Below are 21,081 nucleotides of genomic sequence, written 5' to 3'. Positions count from 1 at the left end.
TCGGGAGCTGCCCTCACCAACTTTTTCTTTATAACTTTTCTGGGGCACTGTTCCTGCCACTCAAAATGATTTTGTCATCTGTCTTTGGTAGGTTGACAGCCCTTGTTGTAATATAATAGATAGCTTTTTTGAGGGGTTTTGGTTTTTAATATTTATTTATTAGGCTATATCACACATTATGTGGGATTTAGTGTTGTAGCACATGGTCCCTCTCATTGCCACGCTCGAGAGAGTTGTGGCATGTGGGATCCTAATTCCCAGATCAGGGATCAAACCCATGTCCCCTGCATTGCAAGATAGATTCTTAACTATTGGACCACAGGGAAGTCCCAGTAGATACCGTCTTTGACCAGTAATCAGCAAGGACCCTGAATGTTTTAATGTTTATGATATTAAGGATGTTTGTCCTTATATAAATCACTAACATTTATAGAAATTAGAATTTCAAAACCTTTGCCAATTTTCTTTCATTATCATAGGACTAATATTTTTAATTAATTCTAATATTAATTAAAAGTAAAAATTACAGATATCTACCCTTTCTTGTTAAAGAGGAAGATCTTGCAGAACCTGGCCTGGTTCTCCACGTGGGAGGGACAAGTTAATACCGAGTAACAGTAACAGCTCCCTTTTGAGAAGTATGTACTTTAATTTGCAGCACCTCTCTTGGTTTCTAGATTTACATTTTCTGCTTGACTCAGGTAGTCCTTAGAATTATGTCCTTTATTTTAATCATTGAAATAATTTCATGTAAGTAATCTCAGTTTGCCCATGTAACAACTCGCCCTTCATTTTTCCAAACCACTCTTTAAAAAAGATATCATATGATTGGCTAATAAATATGGAAAAATGTCAACATTGTTGGTCAATGGGAAACATACACACCACTGAAATCAGTAATAAAAAAAAAGAAAACTGATGATATCAAACATTGGAGAAGGTGTAAAGTGACTTGATATCTCTTACACTATTGGCAGAACTATAAAATGATACAGTCACTGTTGAGAAATATTTGGCAGTTTCTTATAAAGTTGAGTGTATACTTATGATCCAGCATTTTACTTCTAGATATTTATCTGAGTCAATGAAAACATATCCACAAAAATACTTGTATATGAGTGTTCGTTTCAGCTTAATGATTATAGCATATTTGGAAACAACTCAAATGGGTATTGTATTTATACATTGGAATGCTATTCACCAATAAAAAGGAAAGGACCACTGCTACTTACAACAATATGGATGAATCTCTGAAGCATGCTCAGTGAAAGGAGCCAGTCAAAAAGTCCATACATCTCATTTTTATGAAATTCATGAATAGGCAAAATTCATCTATGAGGATAGAAATCAGCATGGTAATTGACTTGGGGTGGGGAGAAGGGTAGACTAGAAAGGGGCAAGAGATAATTTTCTGGACTGTGGTCTGTATCTAAGAGCTGTTAGATACTTGAACTATGGCTAATTCAAATTGTGTTGTGCTCTAAGTGTAAAATGTACAGCAGATTGATGTCTTAGTATGAAAAATTGTATAAAATATCTCATAATATTTTTAGGTTATTTTACATGTTAAAATGATGTTTTGGATAGATTGGGTCAAGTAACATGACAGTAATTCAAATTAATTTAATCTGTCTCCTTTTACTTTTTAAAAATGTGGTTACTAGAAAATTTTAAATTGCATATGTGGCTCACATATTTCCACAGTCTGTATCATGATGGAGGTGGTGGTTACAATAGTGTGTACATTTGTCAGGATTCATTGAAATATACAATTAAGAGCTTTTTGCAGTGTGTTGTTATACTTTAATACTACAAAACTATTAAAGCTGCATATTTTCATGCTAGTGAATATGTCTGGCATTTGGTGTCCGTTATAGCCTGTATTACACGTCATAGTAATCTTGTAATGTAAGTGCTATTTGCTCATGAGCCTGGCAAGCCAAATAACATCCAAATTGACATGAAAAGGTAGATATTCACATGCTCTTTATACTGCTTGTGCCTTTCCACTGTATCATGTTGCTTTTCCGCTTGTGATAAAAGTGTGAATGTACTTTGGGGACAGTACAAGTTTTGCTTCTCCAGCCATTGATTTCTAAATCTGTGCTCTGGGTGGTGGTGAATGAGTCATAGTTTTTCTGAAATTTAATTCTTTAACCACATAGGAATCTAGTAACATTGCTTCTGATGCTTCAAGGAGGAAAATGACTTTTAGTCTAAACAAATTGCCCATAGTTGGAAGAGAAATAGCTTTTGGTGTGTGCATAAATGAAAATCAGTACATTGTACTGAAAAAGAGGGCTCATTCACTTTTAAGATTTTTCTCTCTTAAGTCCTTGAGATGGGAATGTGAGGCAGTGCTAACCCTCTGTTTTCTTAATCAGCTGTGAGTCTCTTGTAGCAAAAATTAATAGGCGTTGCAGGATCATGAAGAAAAGCTCTTTCATCCCGCCTAGCTCCAAGAGGGTGTTATATTTTCAAAGCAGAGTATTGTACAATTGAGCAATAGATAAGGAGGGGAGGGCCCTTTCCTGGGGATTCTTGACCGCTGGAAGAGTTCACTCCAGGCCATTTGTCACTGAAGTGATTTTCCCGGAAATTCCCTATGCCAGGGTTATGTTTTGGCTATTCTACCCTCTTTTATTGATTTATTTCTGAAATCATGGGGTAAGGTAGTTCTCCCTGCCCTCTCCCATCATCCCAACTCTTTGTCTAGCTGCTCCTTCAGGGCTCCATGGGGTGGGAACGATTTTCAATGGGACTCAGATTTTCAACGGGATGGGGTTTGGAAGGTTTAGGGAGTCAATGTGGTATTAAAATGGCCAATAGAAATCCTGCATTTTGTTTAAGCATTTTTCAGCGTGGTAAATATAATTTAATATGGAAATGTGATACATTGTTCCACAGCAGATTTTTCTCAGCTGCGTACAGTAAGGGTTCTGTCACCTACTGTGGATTCAGTATTTATTACTTATTCTCTGGAACCTCTTTTGTTGTTCTTACGTTTTGTTTGTGGGGACATTTAAAGGTGGATTGCCAGCTCAACCTTGCAGAGGAGTTGATTAAGTTTAATTTGCTATGCATTAGGCAAGGAATTTGCTTGTCTTTTTGACCCAAGCTCTATGTTATTTGTAGCTGGGGCATGTTTTTTGATGCCTTCAGTTCTTCCTGGGCATGAAAACGCTTTTTGTACATTTGTTGAATCTATTTCCACGCTGAGCTTTTTATGTACTACACAATGACTCTTTGCAGTTGAAAGTTGTAGTTTGGCCTTATTTTTAACTATAAAGGGACAGCAGGCACTTGCCTTTTCTTAAACATTCGTGGATATTATAACATTTACTTTGTCATGCTGTAAGTATATTTTTAAATATGGTTTTTCATTTTCAAAATAAAATTTTAACTGACTGTAGTAAGTTGTAAAATGGAATACTATTGAACACATGTGTGAAATGTGTGGGAAAACTCAAATACTGACATTTCCTGTTTAAATAGAAAAGACTTCAGCTTTCAATAATTAGTTAATTGGTCATTTTCAGTTTTTTATAGACAGTATTTGTAGATAATGCAAAATCAAACAGTAAATCAAACTTAGAGAAAATTTTAAATTTGAAGTCTTGGCGTTTTATCATTTCCTGATTTTGTGCTTATGAGCCCATCCTCTCTCCTCTGTCTGACCTTTACCATACCTAGATTTGGCGTGATCTTTTAGGTACTTCACTCTGAACATTTTACAACCTCAGCTTTCTAAGTTATGACATTTAGGAACCCCTTCTCCCTGCTGTTCATTATTTTAATTCCGTTTCCGCTTAATTCCATTTTATTTTGTATTTAAAATTTTTTCGTATGAAAAGATTTCCCTCTTAAAGTGGAATTTGCTCTCTGAGGATTATTAACTGATGTGAGTAATCTGTGACCAAACACGAACGCTGTTCAGGGTATCCAGCCGTGAGTTTCCGGCTCTCAGTCACAAACCTAGGGTATTCTTTAAAAGATCAAATGAACTGGACACTAGGAGGGTTTTAATGACGCCAGTTAACATCAGAAGAGCGGGGCTCAGTGGTTGCAAATTGTGCTCATCTGAATAAACACCACTGAGCTAGAAATAATGACATGACTAAAAGGATGCTAATTGTGTGCCATTCTGCCATTGCTGTGAATAAAATATATCATTTAAGCTTATACAAGGGGTGGGTTTTTCTGGGATAAATGGAGACATAGGATGTAGAGAGAGGGGGTCTCTGAAGGAGGGTTGTAGATTAAATGGCATTACACGTTTGAAAGGCTTTATGGATTTTGAGATGTGATGGAAAACATTATTTTGGTACCTTCTAAGAAATTCACATATACCCTTAAGTGACCTAGAATTTTTGAAAACTTATTCATCATATACCCATGTGAACCTAGAATTAAACTTTTATTAAAAATGTCATTGTTACCTGTGGTAATTAAACTTATCTCCATGCTATATAAATGTGTTGACCTTTTTTTAAAAAAAATCTTTTTATTTTGTATTGGGGTATAGCCAATTAACAATGTTGTGAAGTTTCAGGTGAACAGGGAAGAGATTCAGCCATACATGTGTCCGTTCTCCCTCCAATTCCCCTCCCATCGAGGCTGCCACATAACAATGAGCAGAGTTCTGTGTGCTATGCTGCAGGTCTCTGTTGGTTATCCATTAAATGTGTTGATCTTACCTTCTCATTTCCCAAGATAAAATATCACTAAGAGACTTATTTCCAGAAACATTAACATTTCCAGGTTAGACTTCACTTTGATTAGATGACTAAAATCATGTGTTAGTGAAAGGCGTGGGAAGTATTGGGAATTAAATCAGTAAACTTTTGGTAAATCTTTATATAGGTACAGAATTACTTGGAATGCCTCTTTAACATGCTTACAAATCCAGAAGTCATATTTAAAGGAGATAGTATATCATTTTGTTTTAGGATTCTTTAGTTTTAAGTTTGAAAGACTTTGCAAAGTTGACCAGAAAAGGATTCATTCAAGTCTATGGACTGTACTATTAATTGGATGTTGTTCTAATGCCCTTCTCATGTTTTCAGTGTATATTACTTATCTTCCATGATTTAAATGACTTCATACCTATGTAGGCCCTGCTGTTAGGTTTTTGAGCTTTATTAAAAGCTATGACCCAGAGAGATGTTGTGGGGAGGGAGGTGGGAGGGGGGTTCATGTTTGGGAACGCATGTAAGAATTAAAGATTTTAAAATTAAAAAAAAAATAAAAAAATTAAAAAAAAAAAAATAAAATAAAAGCTGGGCTTAGATCTTCTCATAGTACCATAATGAAACCTGTTGCTCTAGATTCTAATTCAATAGTAACGAGTAAGATATTCTCAGAGGTACCATTCCTTTTGCTTCAGGGCCATGGCACACTGCCTCTACTTATGTAAGTGGTTGTTTGAACAATTAACTTGCTTCAGTGATTCACAAGGTCATATGACTTTGATCTGAAATTGTTGAAAACAGGTCAAACAAGAGTATCGCTGACTTTGTTTCATCATGTTACACTTATAGCTTCAGTGAAAGTGAATTTCCTTCACTTTCACTTGTTTGGCTCAACTACTTTGTCCAAATTATGGAATTCATTGAAAAATGAATGGCAGTGATGTCTAGTGTGGTCTTCAAAATTCTGTGGTTAACTTGAGCTACAAAGTCAGAATCCTTTAGAGATGAAGCCAGTTCTCTCTATTTTTTAATGAGTTCCTCAGTGACTGGTATTCAGTGATGTTTGGGAGCATAGTCAAGAGCATCAGTCTCTAAAATGTTTTGTGTATAAGTCCAGCCATGAGGTATGGGAAGAAGATATTAGAATATTTCTTATTTATCTTTTATCTCAAAAAAGAGAGTAAAATTAAGCTCTTGTAATATTTAATACAGGGATGGATGGTTTCTTTACTTGAATTTCCATCATATGGTCACATGTCACCCAGAGAAGCCAGGTATCCTAAAGGAAAAATGGGAGTTCCACAGTGAAGACTGGTGGTACCATCATCTCTCCCGTGTTAGAATGTAGCAATCCATTGCAGTTTATGCATATGTATTAAATAAATTCATAAAATGTATACATACATACACACATATACAAATATGTAGTTGTGTCATTTAATATATATTTACATTTATATGTGTATAATTATATGCATGTATGTATATGTGGTTATATCATTTTACTATACATGCTGATTCCACACATGAGTTGTTGAAAGATTTATCTGAAGCACTATTAACCTTGACTTTATGGAATTTTCTTCATTCCTTTATGGTATGCCTGAGCACAACTGCACACAAATTGTTTGCCTTTTATTTTTTGAGCTGTGTAATAGCTATATTTTTTCTGACAACTGTGTCTTTTTAAGAAAGTCCCAGTTTTACTGAGATATAATTCACATATCATAAAGTTCACTCTTTTAAAGTGCAGTTTGGTGATTTTTTGGTAGATTCATAAAGCTGCACATCAACTACCACTATGAAAGCACTTTTAAATCATTCCTGTAGGCTGGATAATGACCCTCAAAGATATCCAGGTCCTAATCTCTGGAACCTATGAATGTTACCCTATATAATAAAGGGGATTTTGTGTATATGATGACGTTAAAGATCTTGAGATGTGTAGATTATCCTGGACTATCTGTCCAGTTCAGTTCAGTTCAGTCTCTCAGTCGTGTCCGACTCCTTGGACCCATGGACCACAGCATGCCAGGCCTCCCATTCTATCACGAACTCCCGGAGTTTACTCAAGCTCATGTCCATTGAGTCGGTGATGCCATCCAACCATCTTATCCTCTGTCCCCTTCTCCCCCTGTCCTCAATCTTACCCAGCATCAGGGTCCCTTAAAATGAGTCAGCTCCTTGCATAAGGAGGCCAAAGCATTGGAGTTTCAGCTTCAGCATCAGTCCTTCCAGTGAACACTCAGGACTGATTTCCTTTATGATGGACTGGTTGGATCTCCTTGCAGTCCAAGAGACTCTCAAGAGTCTTCTCCAACACCATAGTTCAAAAGCATCAATTCTTCAGCACTCAGCTTTCTTTATGGTCCAACTCTCACATCCATGCATGACTACTGTAAAAACCATAGCCTTGACTAGACGGACCTTTGTTGGCAAGGTAATGTCTCTGCTTTTTAATATGCTGTCTAGGTTGGTCATAACTTTCCTTCCAAGGAGTAAACACCTTTTAATTCCATGGCTGCAATCACCATCTGCAGTGATTTTTGAGCCCGAAATATAAAGTCTGACACCGTTTCCACTGTTTCCCCATCTATTTCCCATGAAGTGATGGGACCAAATGCCATGATCTTTGTTTTCTGAATGTTGAGCTTTAAGCCAACTTTTTCACTCTTCTCTTTGACTTTCATCAAGAGGCTCTTCAATTCTTCTTCACTTTCTGCCATAAGGCTGGTGTCATCTGCATATCTGAGGTTATTGATATTTCTCCTGGCAATCTTGATTCCAGCTTGTGCTTTATCCAGCCCAGCATTTTTCATGATGTACTCTGCATATAAGTTAAATTAGCAGGCTGACAATATACAGCCTTGACTTACTCCTTTTCCTATTTGGAACCAGTCTGTTGTTCCATGTCCAGTTCTAACTATTGCTTCCTGACGTGCATATGGATTTCTTAAGAGGCAGGTCAGGTGGTCTAGTATTCCCATCTCTTTCAGAATTTTCCACAGTTTATTGTGATCCACACAGTCAAAGGCTTTGGCATGGTCAATAAGGCAGAAATAGATGTTTTTCGGCAACTCTCCTGCTTTTTTGATGATCCAGCGGATGTTGGCAATTTGATCTCTGGTTCCTCTGCCTTTTCTAAGTCCAGCTTGAACATCTGGAAGTTCACGGTTCACGTATTGCTGAACCTGACTTGGAGAATTTTGAGCATTACTTTACTAGCATGTGAGATGAATGGAATTGTGCAGTAGTTTGAGCATTCTTTGGCATTGCCTTTCTTAGGGATTGGAATGAAAACAGGTATTTTCCAGTCCTGTGGCCACTGCTGAGTTTTCCAAATTTGCTGACATATTGAGTGCAGCACTTTCACAGTATTATCTTTTAGGATTTGAAATAGCTCAACTGGAATTCCATCACCTCCACTAGCTTTGTTTGTAGTCATGCTTCCTAAGGCCCACTTGACTTCACATTCCAAGATGTCTGGCTCTAGGTGAGTGGTCACACCATCGTGGTTATCTGGGTTGTGAAGATCTTTTTTGTACAGTTCTTTTGTGTATTCTCGCCACCTCTTCTTAATATCTTCTGCTTCTGTTAGGTCCATACCATATCTGTGTGTTACCCTAAATATAATCGCAAGTGTGCCTTTAAGAAGGAGACAGACTTAACTACTGTAAAGAGAGATGTGGCGTGACAACTGAAAGAGAAGAAAAGGCGGTGTGATGGTGTGAGGAAGGAATCATGACCCACGGAATACTGGCAGCTGCCAGACACTAGCTTGATGCTGCAAAGTCGCTCAGTCATATCCAACTCTGTGCGATCCCATAGACGGCAGCCCACCGGGCTCCTCTGTCCCTGGGATTTTCCAGGCAAAAATACTGGAGTGGGTTGCCATTCCCTTCTCCAGGGGATCTTCCTGACCCAAGGATTGAACCTGGGTCTCCCACATTGCAGGCAGATTCTTTTACTGTCTAAGCTGGGGAACACCTTTTATTGAGCATACTATGTATTATAACCTGATTTTTCCATCTTAATAGAGCGTGTACTTTTTTTCCTGGCAATATATATATACTTTTTTTTACACTTACATAGTATTTCATTGCATATTACATTTTCATATGTTGCCCAATCTTTTATTGATGAGTATTTTTATACTATGATAGTATATTTTCTATGCCAACTTGATTTTCTGTGCCAACTTGACAGGCCTACGAAATGCCCAGATAGTTGGTAAAACATAATTTCTGTGTGTGTCTGTGAGGGTATTTCTGACAGGGATTAGCATTTGAATCCTAGGCTTAGAAGCAAGGTATGCCCTTAACAGTGTGGCAGCATCAACTAATCCAATGATGGCTGGAAGGGAGCAAAAAAGCAAAGGAAGGGTAAATTCTCTTGATACGGGGCATCCTTCTTCTCTTGCCCCCGGACTTTGGAGCGCCTGCTTCTTGCACCTGCAGACACTGTGACTTACACTGCAGCCACCTGGTTCTCACGTCTTTGAACTTGATCTGATTTGCATCACTTGCTTTCCTGGTTCTCCAGCCTGCAGACGTGGGACTTCTTGACCTCCACGACTGCTTGAGACACTTCCTCTAATAAATATTTTTCTCTATCCATCTCCCTATCTTTATTTATCTTTCTTCCTTCCCTCCTTCTTTCTTTTCTTTTTTGTTGGTTTTATTTCTCCAGAGAGTCCTAATACAAGCACAACCCTTCATTTTGCAGAGAAGGAAAACCAAACGTCATTTAGCTAATTAGTGGCACAGGCAAGGTTCCAGCTTAAACTTCTCTGATACCAAAATATCTGTTTCCCTGGTGTCAAACGGGTCCACACTAAATCTGAACTCTTTTTTTTTTTTTGATAAAAAGATTTAGTGAGATAAAATTCACAAATAGTACAGTTCACTCATTTACAGTTTACACTTTGATGATTTTTAATATATTGACAGAGTTTTGCAACCATCATGACTTTCAAGTTGAGAACATTTTCATCATTCCCAAAAGAAGCTCTGTACCCCCTAACTATCATCGCACAGTGCCTCCATCCCTCCCCTGCCCCCAACCCTATACAGTCAATGATTTACTTTTGGTCTCTCTAAATTTGCCTGTTTTCCATTTTGTATAAATGGAGTCATATAATATGTTGTATTTTGTGACTGGCTTCTTTCACACAACCTGGTGTGTGTGTGTGTGTGTGTGTGTGTGTTTAATCGGAGGATAATTGCTTTACTATATCATGTTGGTTTCTGCCATACCACAGTGTGAATCCGTCCTAATTGTGTGTGTGTGTGTGTGTGTGTGTGTGTGTGTGTGTGTGTTCTCTCCCTCTTGAGCCTCCCTCTCCACTCCCATCTCTAAGTTGTCACAGAGCCAGGCCGGGCTCCCCGTGTTATATAGCAGCTGCCCACTGGCTAGCTATCTTACCCATGATGGCGTACATGTGTCAGTGCTGATTGCTCAATCCGTCCCACCCTCTTCTTTCCCGACTGTGTTCACAGTCTGTTCTCTACATCTGCATCTCCGTTCCTTCCCTGCAAATAGGTTCATTAGTACTGTTTTTCTAGATTTCATGTATATGCATTGTATGGGATATTGTTCTCTTTCTGACTGACTTCATTCTGTATAACAGGCTCTAGGTTCATCTACCTCACCAGAACTGACTCAGATTCATTCCTTTTTATGGCTGAATAATATTTCATTATGTATATATATACACACACACACACATTGTATATATGTATATATCTGCTATATAACATAGGGAGCCCGGCCTGGTTCCATGACAACTTAGAGTGGAATAGGAGGGGAGAGGGAAGCTCAGGAGGGAGAGAATACACACACACACAATTAGGACTGACTTGCACTGTGGTGTGGCAGAAACCAACACAACATTATAAAGCAATTATCCTCCATATACATAGATATATGCATATATCCTCTACATCTTTATCCATTCATCTGTTGATAGGCCTCTGGGATGCCTCACATCCTGGCTATTGCAAATAGTGCTGCAATGAACTTTGGCATACTTGTATCTTTTTGAACTGTGATTTTCCCCAGTCGTGGGATTGCTGGGTCATATGGTAGTTTTATTCTTAATTTTTTAGGAAATCTCCACTGTTCTCCATAGTTAGCCTGGTGTTTTTAAGCTTCATCCATGTTGTAGCTTATTCAATCTAAACTCTTATGATGTCACTGGCTAGTATTTTCTTTGAGACCCTACAGGAAGCTCTTTGGTTACACCTGAATTTTAGTTACATAAGAATTTTTTCAGCTTTGTACAGTATTGTCTTCCTGGGGTATATTTACTGATTATGTAGTTATTATATAGCCATATATTTTTATCTGCTAAACAACTTCTAAGCAGTTGGAGTTTCTTTTTTTTTTTTTAAGCTATTTTGATTGAATTTCTATTATTTTTCTTCTTTACCTTGACGTCTAAATTCCATTTCTCTGAACAGGGGAAGGAACTGGCCTTTTTGGAAAATTCCCTCTGGTTATTTGTGAGGAATAAAGCACTAATCATTTTCTTGTCAAAGAACATTTCTGACACAATCTTACTGTGAATTTGGTAGTTCATGCCAGAAGAATGTCCGACATAAAATAGATAATTAATCCAGACAGAATCTAGCAAAACTGAAAAGTGAACGTCCCTGCAGGGAGCTCTTTGTGTCATTTCTTTCTGTTCCTGCAGAGAAATCAATGGAGTTTGCACTGGAAGATACTATTCCCTATAGGGAGGTGTCTTGGGGATGCTACAGCTGCTCACGAGGGGGAATAAAAGAGAACCCTAAAATCCTGGGCCACTGCATAGTGAATCTCTTGGGTGACTTGATATCTAGATCAGTCTGTTTAGTATTAATAAATAATTGTTTCTACTTGAATCACTTCTATAGTTCCAGCCTCTTCTATCTATGCAGATATAAGAATTATAAGTCTGTACTGCAAACTGCCAGTTTCTCAGAAATATGGAACAATCTGAAGACCTCTGTCTTGCCTTCTTTGGAAATGGTATAATGATGTTAGGGATTGTTTGTATGACAGTTGTTTTATCCCATCAAGCACACTTATATTTTATTTACTATGCCGCAACTTGGGATTTAGATATATGTCTTTCCATTACTTGCCATCAACAGGATAGAAGTTGAGCAACTCTAATCATCAGAAATACTATCCCTTTACATTATAAGGGACTTTTAAAAAGGCAACTCAGTATTTATTCCTATTGTTTTCTACAACACTGCTTTGATAATACCCTGGACTCAGACATTAAAAGACTGTGAAGTTGCTTAAATAAACCTGTGCTAGTCATTTTTTAATACTTATAACCTTTAACCCCATGTTATTAGGATTGGAAAGAATGTTATTTTTCCCATTGTCTCTGCTCCATTGATCGTGGCTCCTTAAACTCTCTCTTAGCCCCTGTTATTGTATTTTGGTAACAGAAGTGTCCTGTTTTATGAATTGTGTGGGCTGAATTAGCTTAAGAGGGTTTCGCTGCATGATGATGACTCGAGTCCTCTTAATTGTGAAGGCAGTTTCTTTTACCTTCATTATGAAAAGGGCAAATAAGGCGGTGTTCATAGCCTAAAGGTTTTTATAAAGCTTTCCCTCTGCTGGAGTAAAACATCAGGACAAAAGGAGTAGGCTGTTCTTTGGAATTGCTGGAAATAGCTTTTGGAGGTAAAATTAGAGTAATAGGCATCTATTGCCTCTGCAAAGGAACAAATGCATTGTTACAGCACAAGAATTGAAGCAAAGACCCTGATTCTTTCATGATTCGTTATTTTTCTATCAATAACTTTCTTTTACAGTGTATAAAGCATGTTTGCATACAGTTGCCTCAATATTGCCTTTACTATTAACCTTGTGCTATACATGGAGCAGATGTTAGTATTAGTATTTCTGTTTTGCAGCTGCAGAAACAGATTGAAGGAGATTAATGACTTTGCCATAGTCCCACAACTACCGAATAGGAGAATATGGGCTTTATAACTCCAGTCATGAGCTCTTTCCAGTATATCATGCTACACTGGGTCTCCTTAACCTGTGCTGTTTACTGTTGCTAAAGTTCTTATGGAAGAATGGAAACATGGAAAAGTGTCATTCTCCCCAAGAAACAGAAATGGCAACAAAATGTGCATAATATTAGCACTTGGAATGAATTCTCCAATATCTCATAGACAAACTAAGCAAGATATTCTGAGTCATTTGTTTGTAACTATTCATATGCCATATCTGCATAATACCTACGTATTGCTCCTTCTATTTTGTTTTTGCTTGTTTAACATTACTGTTGAATTGTGGATTTAGTATTGTAGTATGATAGTTTCCTTAGCACTTTTAAGATCTTATTTCATGATCATTCGGTCTTGTTAATTTGGAAAAGTTTGTTGTTATTCTAATTTACTCCTTTGTAAATAGCCTGTGATTTCTACCATGTAGCTCTGACGATTGTTTGCCTTTGGTGTTAAATAATCATATTATAATGAATAAAGCTATAAACTTATTTTTAGAGGGGATTATTTTATGTTTCTGTGCAAATCATTTGGATTATATATTATGGGAGTGCTTTCCAAGAGTGATCCAGGAGCCCCCAGCTCACTGCCATTTTTTATGTTAATTTCTCAGCTCAGTGGTTTCTAGTCTAACCATTACACTAAGGGCAGCCCTTCCCGCTGGCTTATGTGGAGGTCTCCATCCCAACTCCCTGCCTGCTATAGGCTAAAGGCAGTAGCTCCTCTTTTCATGTGTGCATTTAAACTCAAGCTATTAGGTTACGGAAACTGACAACCTCCTTTTAGTACCATAGTGCAGGTATTTTCCTCTTTATTTCTGGCCCTGGCTAATTACCCCCACTCTCAATTTTTCCATTTCAGCTCAAGAGTATATAAAAAATGTTCTTTATCAGTCATTTCAAGTGTCGCCCATTAGGTGTTGGAGCCTGATGTCAATCTGTATTTTGAAAATAGACAAGTCATTGGGTAATGAATTGTTAAGGTAAAACAAGCCTGTTGGGACCAGGACCATGAACTTGGCTCATCTGATATAATATGACAGATCATAAGGCTAGTGGATGAAATCCATCAGGTTCTAGGAGATGGACATAGCAAGGTGGTAATAGGTTGAATCCAAGGAGCCCTCAGGGTCAGACGATCTCTAAGATCTAGTCAAGAATGGCCCAGTATTGGGAAGGTCAGAGAAAGCAGCATTCTTTATTAAAGACTTCCCTGCTCCTGATTGTGTATGGGCAAGCCTAAATTTACTGATAATTCCTGGCAGGTATACCTTGCTTACAACTAAGGCACAATTCACTGTTGAGATGCTAGAATGTCTTCTCATAGTCTATGTATAGAGTACCATTTCAGGCATTCGTTTCCAAACTTTTTAGGAAAAAGACTTTTAAAATGTGTAAACCTTTGAAAATACTTGGAGGATGTAGCCTCACTCCCCATTCACCACTATGGAAAAGACAAGGCCCCCTTTTGTACTTCCATAATTGGTGGCCAGGCATCTTTTTTGTTGATCTGCAAAGTGCATCAGAACATGTATGAGACTATACTTCTTCCTGGCTTTTGATTTATACAAATGTTTAAATGACAAAACTGTCATTAGCCAGCCTTACATCTGAGTTTTCCCCTAATGTCTGCAGAATATTTCTCTCTGGATGTCTTTCTGTGAACTCCAGTTAAACATATCCATCCCCCCATTTCCTGCAAAGATGCTCCTTCCAGCTTCCCCTCCATTTTATTATGTTGCTTTTTATTCACCCAGGTCTCTAGGCCCAAATCATCTTACTTTCCAATTCATTGCCAAGACCTTTTAATTCTTTCCTTTTCTGTCTCAGATTTACTATTTCTCAGGTTCCATTATCATCAGTAGTTGATCACTACTGATAATCTGATATAATTATTAGTGTGCTAGATGAGCAGGGAGTGAGAACTAGATGTGGTCATTGTCCTCATGGAGCTCAGTATCTAGTTGAGAAGACAATTTATATTCACGAAAATAGTGAACACTACTAGGTAGTATATAGTTAAATGCTAAGTGGGAAAGTGTAGAGTTTTAAATGCTGGAAGTTAGAGGAAAGAAAGGGATAAAATGAAGGCCTGAATTGTAAGAGAAAAGTTAATTGTAGAATTGAGATTTGAGCTTAGTCTTGAAACAAAGAAGGTTGGAATTTAAATAGGCATTTAAAATAAGGAGAAGGCATGGATAATCAGTGATTATATTAAGCGTATGATTTTTGGAAAACTTTTGAGTCTCTTTATGTGAAGGACTAGGGAGAAATAAGAATTAGAGAAGTTCATGACAGCTTTGAGTTTGACTATGACTACCAGAAGAATCTTTCAAAAATAACATTTGAATTTAGTTTATTGCCCAACTCAGAAATCTCTGGAGGCTTCCTTTTCCTTTTGATTCTGATCCAAACTGCTTTGCTATTCTAGGCGCTCTTTGATCTACACCAGCCTTTCTTTACCAGGCCTCATGCATGCCTACAACTTGCTTTGTTTGTGTTTTGGCGAATGCTTTCCGCTTCCTTGCGAAAGGTCTGCCTGACTTCCTTCCATTCCTTCTTCAAGTCCTATCTCTAGGCTTTCTGCCTCTTGAAGCTCTAATGACTCCCACTCAATGACATAGCTTTCCTACCTGGATTCCTCCTAAGCCTATTTTCTGTTGGAAATATTTCAAAATCTAATCATGTGCCTTTTGTTTTCCAATAATTTAGAGTTACGAACATTCCTCTTTCTTTTTGATAAGGTGGTAAATTCTTTGAAGGTTAGATTATATTTTATTATTCCTCTTAGTGCTGTATACTACTCTCGGTATATACTCTATGTTGAGTTGGTAGCTTTTAAAGGACTGTTTTTTTCTTTTTAATTTCAAATACTGCTGCTTTGTAATATTAGAACTACTTTGTATAAATGTGTCTAATGTCATGCCTGACAGATAGCACAACCCTTAGTGATGGTGGAATCCAAATTTGTAGTGGATCCCAAGTCAAATAGCATTTTTCTGCTCTTTCATGGAAAGTGGAAAATAAGAGCAAAAGCACTGAATCCAGGTTTTCTGAGATAGTTTCTGCTATATTTGAGTCTTTCCTTAATCTGGGTCCTTAAGTATATATTATTCTTTACCTTATGTAGTGTTTCCTAAATAATTTGAGTTAGTGTGTGTGCTCAGTCACTCAATCATGACCAGCTCCTTGCGATCCCATGCACTGTAGGCTGCCAGGCTCCTCTGTTCGTGGGATTTACCCAGGTAAGAATACTGGAGTGCATTGCCATTTCCTACTCCAGAGGATATTCCTCACCCAGGGATCCAACCTGCGTCTCCTGCATTGATTGGCAGGCAGATTCTTTACCACTGAGCTACCTGGGAAACCCAGTTTATGTTAGTAGATGAAAATAAATTGTGTGTGTTAATTGAAGCTTAAGATAAAAGACTGTAGTGTTTTAGAAAGATTAATCCTTGTCCAACTCTAATTGATGTGTGTTGTCACTCTTCCTGCCTGAGTTTTAAAGTTTTAGTAAAATATCTGTAAGTGAAGAAATCATCTGCTGTAGTTGGAATTGAACTTAAGAAAATATTTGAACATCCATAAACCAGATCTTGAAATGGCCTTATAATACTTGGTTCAAGGAAATTGGATCAAGCTAGAAATGACATTTATTAGTTTAATTTTTATCATTTAACAGCCTCTTAAAATCTGAAATGACTTTTAAAACAAAGTTTTAAGTTACTATTTTAATAATAAAATAATTCACCTACCTCATTTAGAAATTCGTAAGATGATTTGAGAGTGTTTTATTTGTATTTGCTAACATCTCAATTTTCTGATTGGTGATATAGTTTCAGTAAGATGGAAAACTATAAAAAATTGTGAATACTTGGATTTAGAAATGTACTAGTGTTATCTTACCTGTCTTTGTTTTGAGAGAATGGCTATTCAGCAATGTTTGTAGCTAATCTGGAGTTAATCTGTGTAGCTAATCTGTATATTCATGCATGAGAGAGAGTTTTATTTCTTTGGTTAACCAAAATAAAGCCATAAAAAAGCAGTTTTAGGAGGCAGGCTAGATCTTCAACAACAGTTTATGTTAGTTTATATAATTTCTTCTAAGAGGTGACAACTTATCAAATCCTATCTTCTAAGAGTTCTTATTCTCAAGTTTCCTCATAATAAAAGACAGTCTCCTTTACTAATGGCTTCAGATGAGCTGGGATTTTGTTAGGTACTGACTTTTGTGTTTGCTTCACAGGTGGTTTGTATTCGCTCCACTTGGAATGCTCTCTCCCCAAAGCTGAGCTGTGACACAAGGCCTCTCATTCTGAAGACCCTCAGTGAGCTGTTTTCTCTGGTTCCTTCCTTAACAGTCAATACAGCTGAGTATGAGGTATGTGTTTGAGTTCAGTTCAGTTCAGTCGCTCAGTCGTGTCCGACGCTTTGCGACCCCATGAATCGCAGCACGCCAGGCCTCCCTGTCCATCACCAACTCCCGCAGTTCACTCACTCACGTCCATCGAGTCCGTGATGCCATCCAGCCATCTCATCCTCTGTCGTCCCCTTTTCCTCCTGCCCCCTATCCCTCCCAGCATCAGAGTCTTTTCCAGTGAGTCAACTCTTCTCATGAGGTGGCCAAAGTACTGGAGTTTCAGCTTTAGCATCATTCCTTCCAAAGAACACCCAGGGCTGATCTCCTTCAGAATGGACTTGTTGGATGTATGTGTTTGGATCTCAACAAATTGTCTGTTTCTACATTGGGAAAATGTGTGCTTTACCATCACTTTTGGGAAAAAATTATTCGTAATTTTGTGTTTGCCAAAAATCCTTTAGTGCTTTTAGTTCTGTGAACATGTTGATGTCTTTATGGACTCCGAGGAATAGATGGATATCCACCCTTATCAGTCCTCTGTCTTTAAGACTTACTTACATGAAGGATGCCAGATTTTATTATGAAAGTATAGTCAAGATTATTAAAAACCAGTATGTTTCTAAAATAATAAAATTCGTGAGACCAACAGTTTAAATGTGTTTTGTTGGTGTTTAAGATTCTACAAAGCATTATAAAGGATTTAGTAAGGCAGGGCAGACTTTCCCAGTAGCGTAGACTTGGTGTTATTTGTGCTTTGCTTCTAGCTTGGGCATAGAGATTTTATTTTTTGTGTGTTATTAATAGTTTACATTTTCAATATACAGCTTTGCTCTTCATGTATATTCTTACATGAAGAAGATTATAAAATCAAACTGTCCTAGGAGAGGAAAATAATTTTACAAACTAGTCAGTATTTGGCATTGTGATGAACCACTCGGTGGAAGACATTTTGCTAAAAGATTCATGTGCTTCGGTTTAACATTTTCTTTATTTTCTCTTCTTTGAATGAAATGAGAGGGTGGCAGATTCATTTATATCTCCACTTTTGTAGCTATAACCTCATTTAAGCTCATGTCTTTTACTTTTCTTTCAAAGAGCTTCAATTAATTTTCACTTGAAGTCTTGGTAAACTTTTACTTTGATTTAGTGCTTCACAGAGTTTGATGAACTAGCCCTCCATAAGATTCCAGGAATAGCCCCTTACTTGTTTTAGATCACATGATAAGACAGGAGTGTAAGATAATACTTGTTCTAATCATTCTAAATGCTACACAGTGCGTAAAATCAGATTTGTCCTCACCAAGGACACAATATCTAGCATGGCACATAATATGTATTCAGAAAGTAGTTATTGAATGAGTGAATGAACCAGTACGGGATATTATGAGCTTATTCTCACATTCTGGCTTTTGTTTGGGGGTATTTAAAACAGAATCAATTCAAGACTCCTAGATTATATAATTCACCAACAGTCTTTTTTTTATGACTGCCATTCACGGGTACATACCTTTATGATGTCAGAAAGTCTGCCAGGCTACTGATAAGGAGCCCAGACTAAAAACCAAAATAAGGACTTTGTATATCGTGTTGTGTATATTTTTTCTGTCTTCAAGAGCTGAACTCATGTACCTTTGTGCTGCCTGTACTTTGAGTTATTCAGATTTTATTACAGGTTAATGTGTGAAGTGGTTTGTGTGTTGGGTTTTTACATTTGCTTACATTGGTATAAGTTGTCTTTTGGACTGTGTTTTTTTCCTTCAAATTTTCATTCTTTTCTGCTGACCTTTTATTTTGGTTTATCTTCATGCTTATAATCATATTTGGATTTCCCTGTTGTCCAGGTAGCAGCTTTGGGATGGTCTATCCATCAGTTTTCTCCTAGTAAGGGAGATTCCTTCAGTGACCGGAGCCCACCCGGAGCAGGAGGGGAGAAATGTAGAGAAAGCCCCTCTCCATCTGTCATTCTGACTCACTCTGTCCCTTTCTTTCTTCCCACCTTCCCCTCTTTCTCTTTCCTTCTCTTTCTCCTTCCCCCTCTCTCTTCCTGTGTGTGTTTAAGTACTTTTTTTTCCTGCTAATTGCTTAGAGTTTGTTGGCATGTAAGCCTGAGTTAAATGTAATTTTCCCAAAGCATTTCTTAGGTCATTGCTATCCCGTGTCACCTCACTTCAAATGCCTTTTGTTTACCTAAAATGAAGTCAGTTGTTTTATACGGAGCCAATAAGATCTTTTAGAATCAGGCCTCACTCTTCTTTTCTGCCTCCCGCACCCCAGGGAAACCAAACCACTTATAGTTTCCTTCTCTGTTTTCAAATTTTTCTATTTCTTATCCTTTGTTCATGTTGTTCTTTCTGTCTTGAATTACTTTCTTTTTCATCTCTAATTTTAAAGTCTACTTTAGGAAATAAAGAATCAGTTTAAGTTATCCCATCTGTTGAGAATTTTTCTTCAAGCAGGAGTCTATTATTCCTAAAGTTCGTATCTATACTGTCTTAAGAACTTTTATTTCTGTTTTATATTTACTTCAGGTACATGTGCACAAATATTATCTCCATTAAAATACAAGCTTGTTGAAAACAGAGTCCATGTTTCAATTAATGTGTTTTCTGAATTGCTTTTTAAAGTGCTGGATACATTCATTCATTGACTCAGAATATGTTTATTAAAGCTGTACTAGGCCTTAGAGATACTAATAAATAATAATAGATACTATTTTAAGTAGTTATACTCCCAGCAGTAGTTACTTTATGTCACAGTATTACTTCTAATATCTGATAAGAATGTATTTTTCATGTTATAACAAGAGAATCTGAGGTTTTGAAAGGTTGACTCATTCATTAAACAAATATTTACTGAGTATCTGCTACATGCAAGACAAATAACTGAGCCAGTACTGCAGTTTCTAAATGAAAGCTGTTTTCTAAACCCCAGCACTTTCTAGCTCCATTATACCGCATTGTCAGTCCCTGCCTTTAAAAGCTCAAAAGTTGATAAAGGATATAGAGATAAGCAGTAATAATTACAATAACATTTGTTGAGTGCATTCAAAGGGTTAGGAGAGTATGGTGGTGGACGTGACCAACATTCTTAGGAGGACACTAAAGAAACCTTATTTAGTTGGTGCTTGGACTAAGATCATGAAGAATTACTAAAGATTGCTTTCCATTGAAGTTTTGAGGAGCATATGCAAAATCAAGGAGGTATAAAAGAACCTCATATGATCTAGCAGGGCAAGAAGTTAGATGCGGCTAAAATGAAGGAGACATTAAGTGCCGGAAGATAAATGGCTTTTTATGCTCACTTATTTATTAAATATTTGTCATTTGAGGGAATGGGCTTTATATTCTTTATATACCAGCCTTTGAAATGAGAAAGACAGATAGCGCTTTAATGATTATACAAGCTAGGAGAGAGTTAACCACATGCCCAGATAATCACATTAAATGCTAAAGTGTGCCAGGTGCCATATGGCTGCTTGGAGAAGGGAGAACTCTCGTCTGGGTAGGGGATTAGGAATAGTGGCCTGAAAGAGGAGAGTAATCTAACATTTGTACTGAGATTTGAGAGGTCAGTAAGAAATGGTTGGGGAAAAAGTGAAAGTGAAAAGTGAAGTGAAATTTAATAATCTAAAAGTCTCACCTTATTTAACATATCCATATGTTTGGATGATGAATCTATTTCTGAGTGTTTTCATTTTATGAATGATGAGTAAGTACAGATTAAGTTTGTTACAAGTGGTATAATTTTGAAAGTGATTTACTTTTGACATTTGCTACTTTAGATTGTTTACTCTCAATTTTATCCTTGTCTTAGAATTTATTCTGTTGTTTGTTGATTTTTCAGAATTTTAAAGTTCAAGTCCTCAGCTTCCTCTGGAACCATACTCAAAACAAGGTACTATTAGAAGGGTGTCAGAGAAACAGAACCAAGCTGGGGTAGGAATTGTAATACAAGAATATTAAAAGAATTATAGAACTGTGTTATAAAGAACTGTAATATAAGAATAGGATAAA

At 37.1% G+C, this 21,081-nt stretch overlaps 1 protein-coding gene across 3 annotated transcripts in view; it reads left to right on the top strand.

Annotated features, from left to right (window-relative positions):
* The window catches only part of FOCAD (focadhesin), a 298,794-nt gene that overhangs the window by 161,580 nt on the left and 116,133 nt on the right, over positions 1 to 21,081 (top strand). For all 3 annotated transcript variants that reach the window (XM_018051909.1, XM_018051910.1, XM_018051911.1), the window contains 2 exons: positions 16,955 to 17,089; positions 20,912 to 20,962. In XM_018051909.1, coding sequence (XP_017907398.1) covers positions 16,955 to 17,089; positions 20,912 to 20,962 — 186 coding nt within the window. The remainder of the gene's footprint in view (positions 1 to 16,954; positions 17,090 to 20,911; positions 20,963 to 21,081) is intronic.

This window comes from Capra hircus, chromosome 8 (assembly GCF_001704415.2).
Source record: "Capra hircus breed San Clemente chromosome 8, ASM170441v1, whole genome shotgun sequence".
Taxonomy (NCBI): domain Eukaryota; kingdom Metazoa; phylum Chordata; class Mammalia; order Artiodactyla; family Bovidae; genus Capra; species Capra hircus.
The sequence above is the reverse complement of the archived record's forward strand: the minus strand, read 5'-3'. Positions and strand labels throughout refer to the sequence as shown.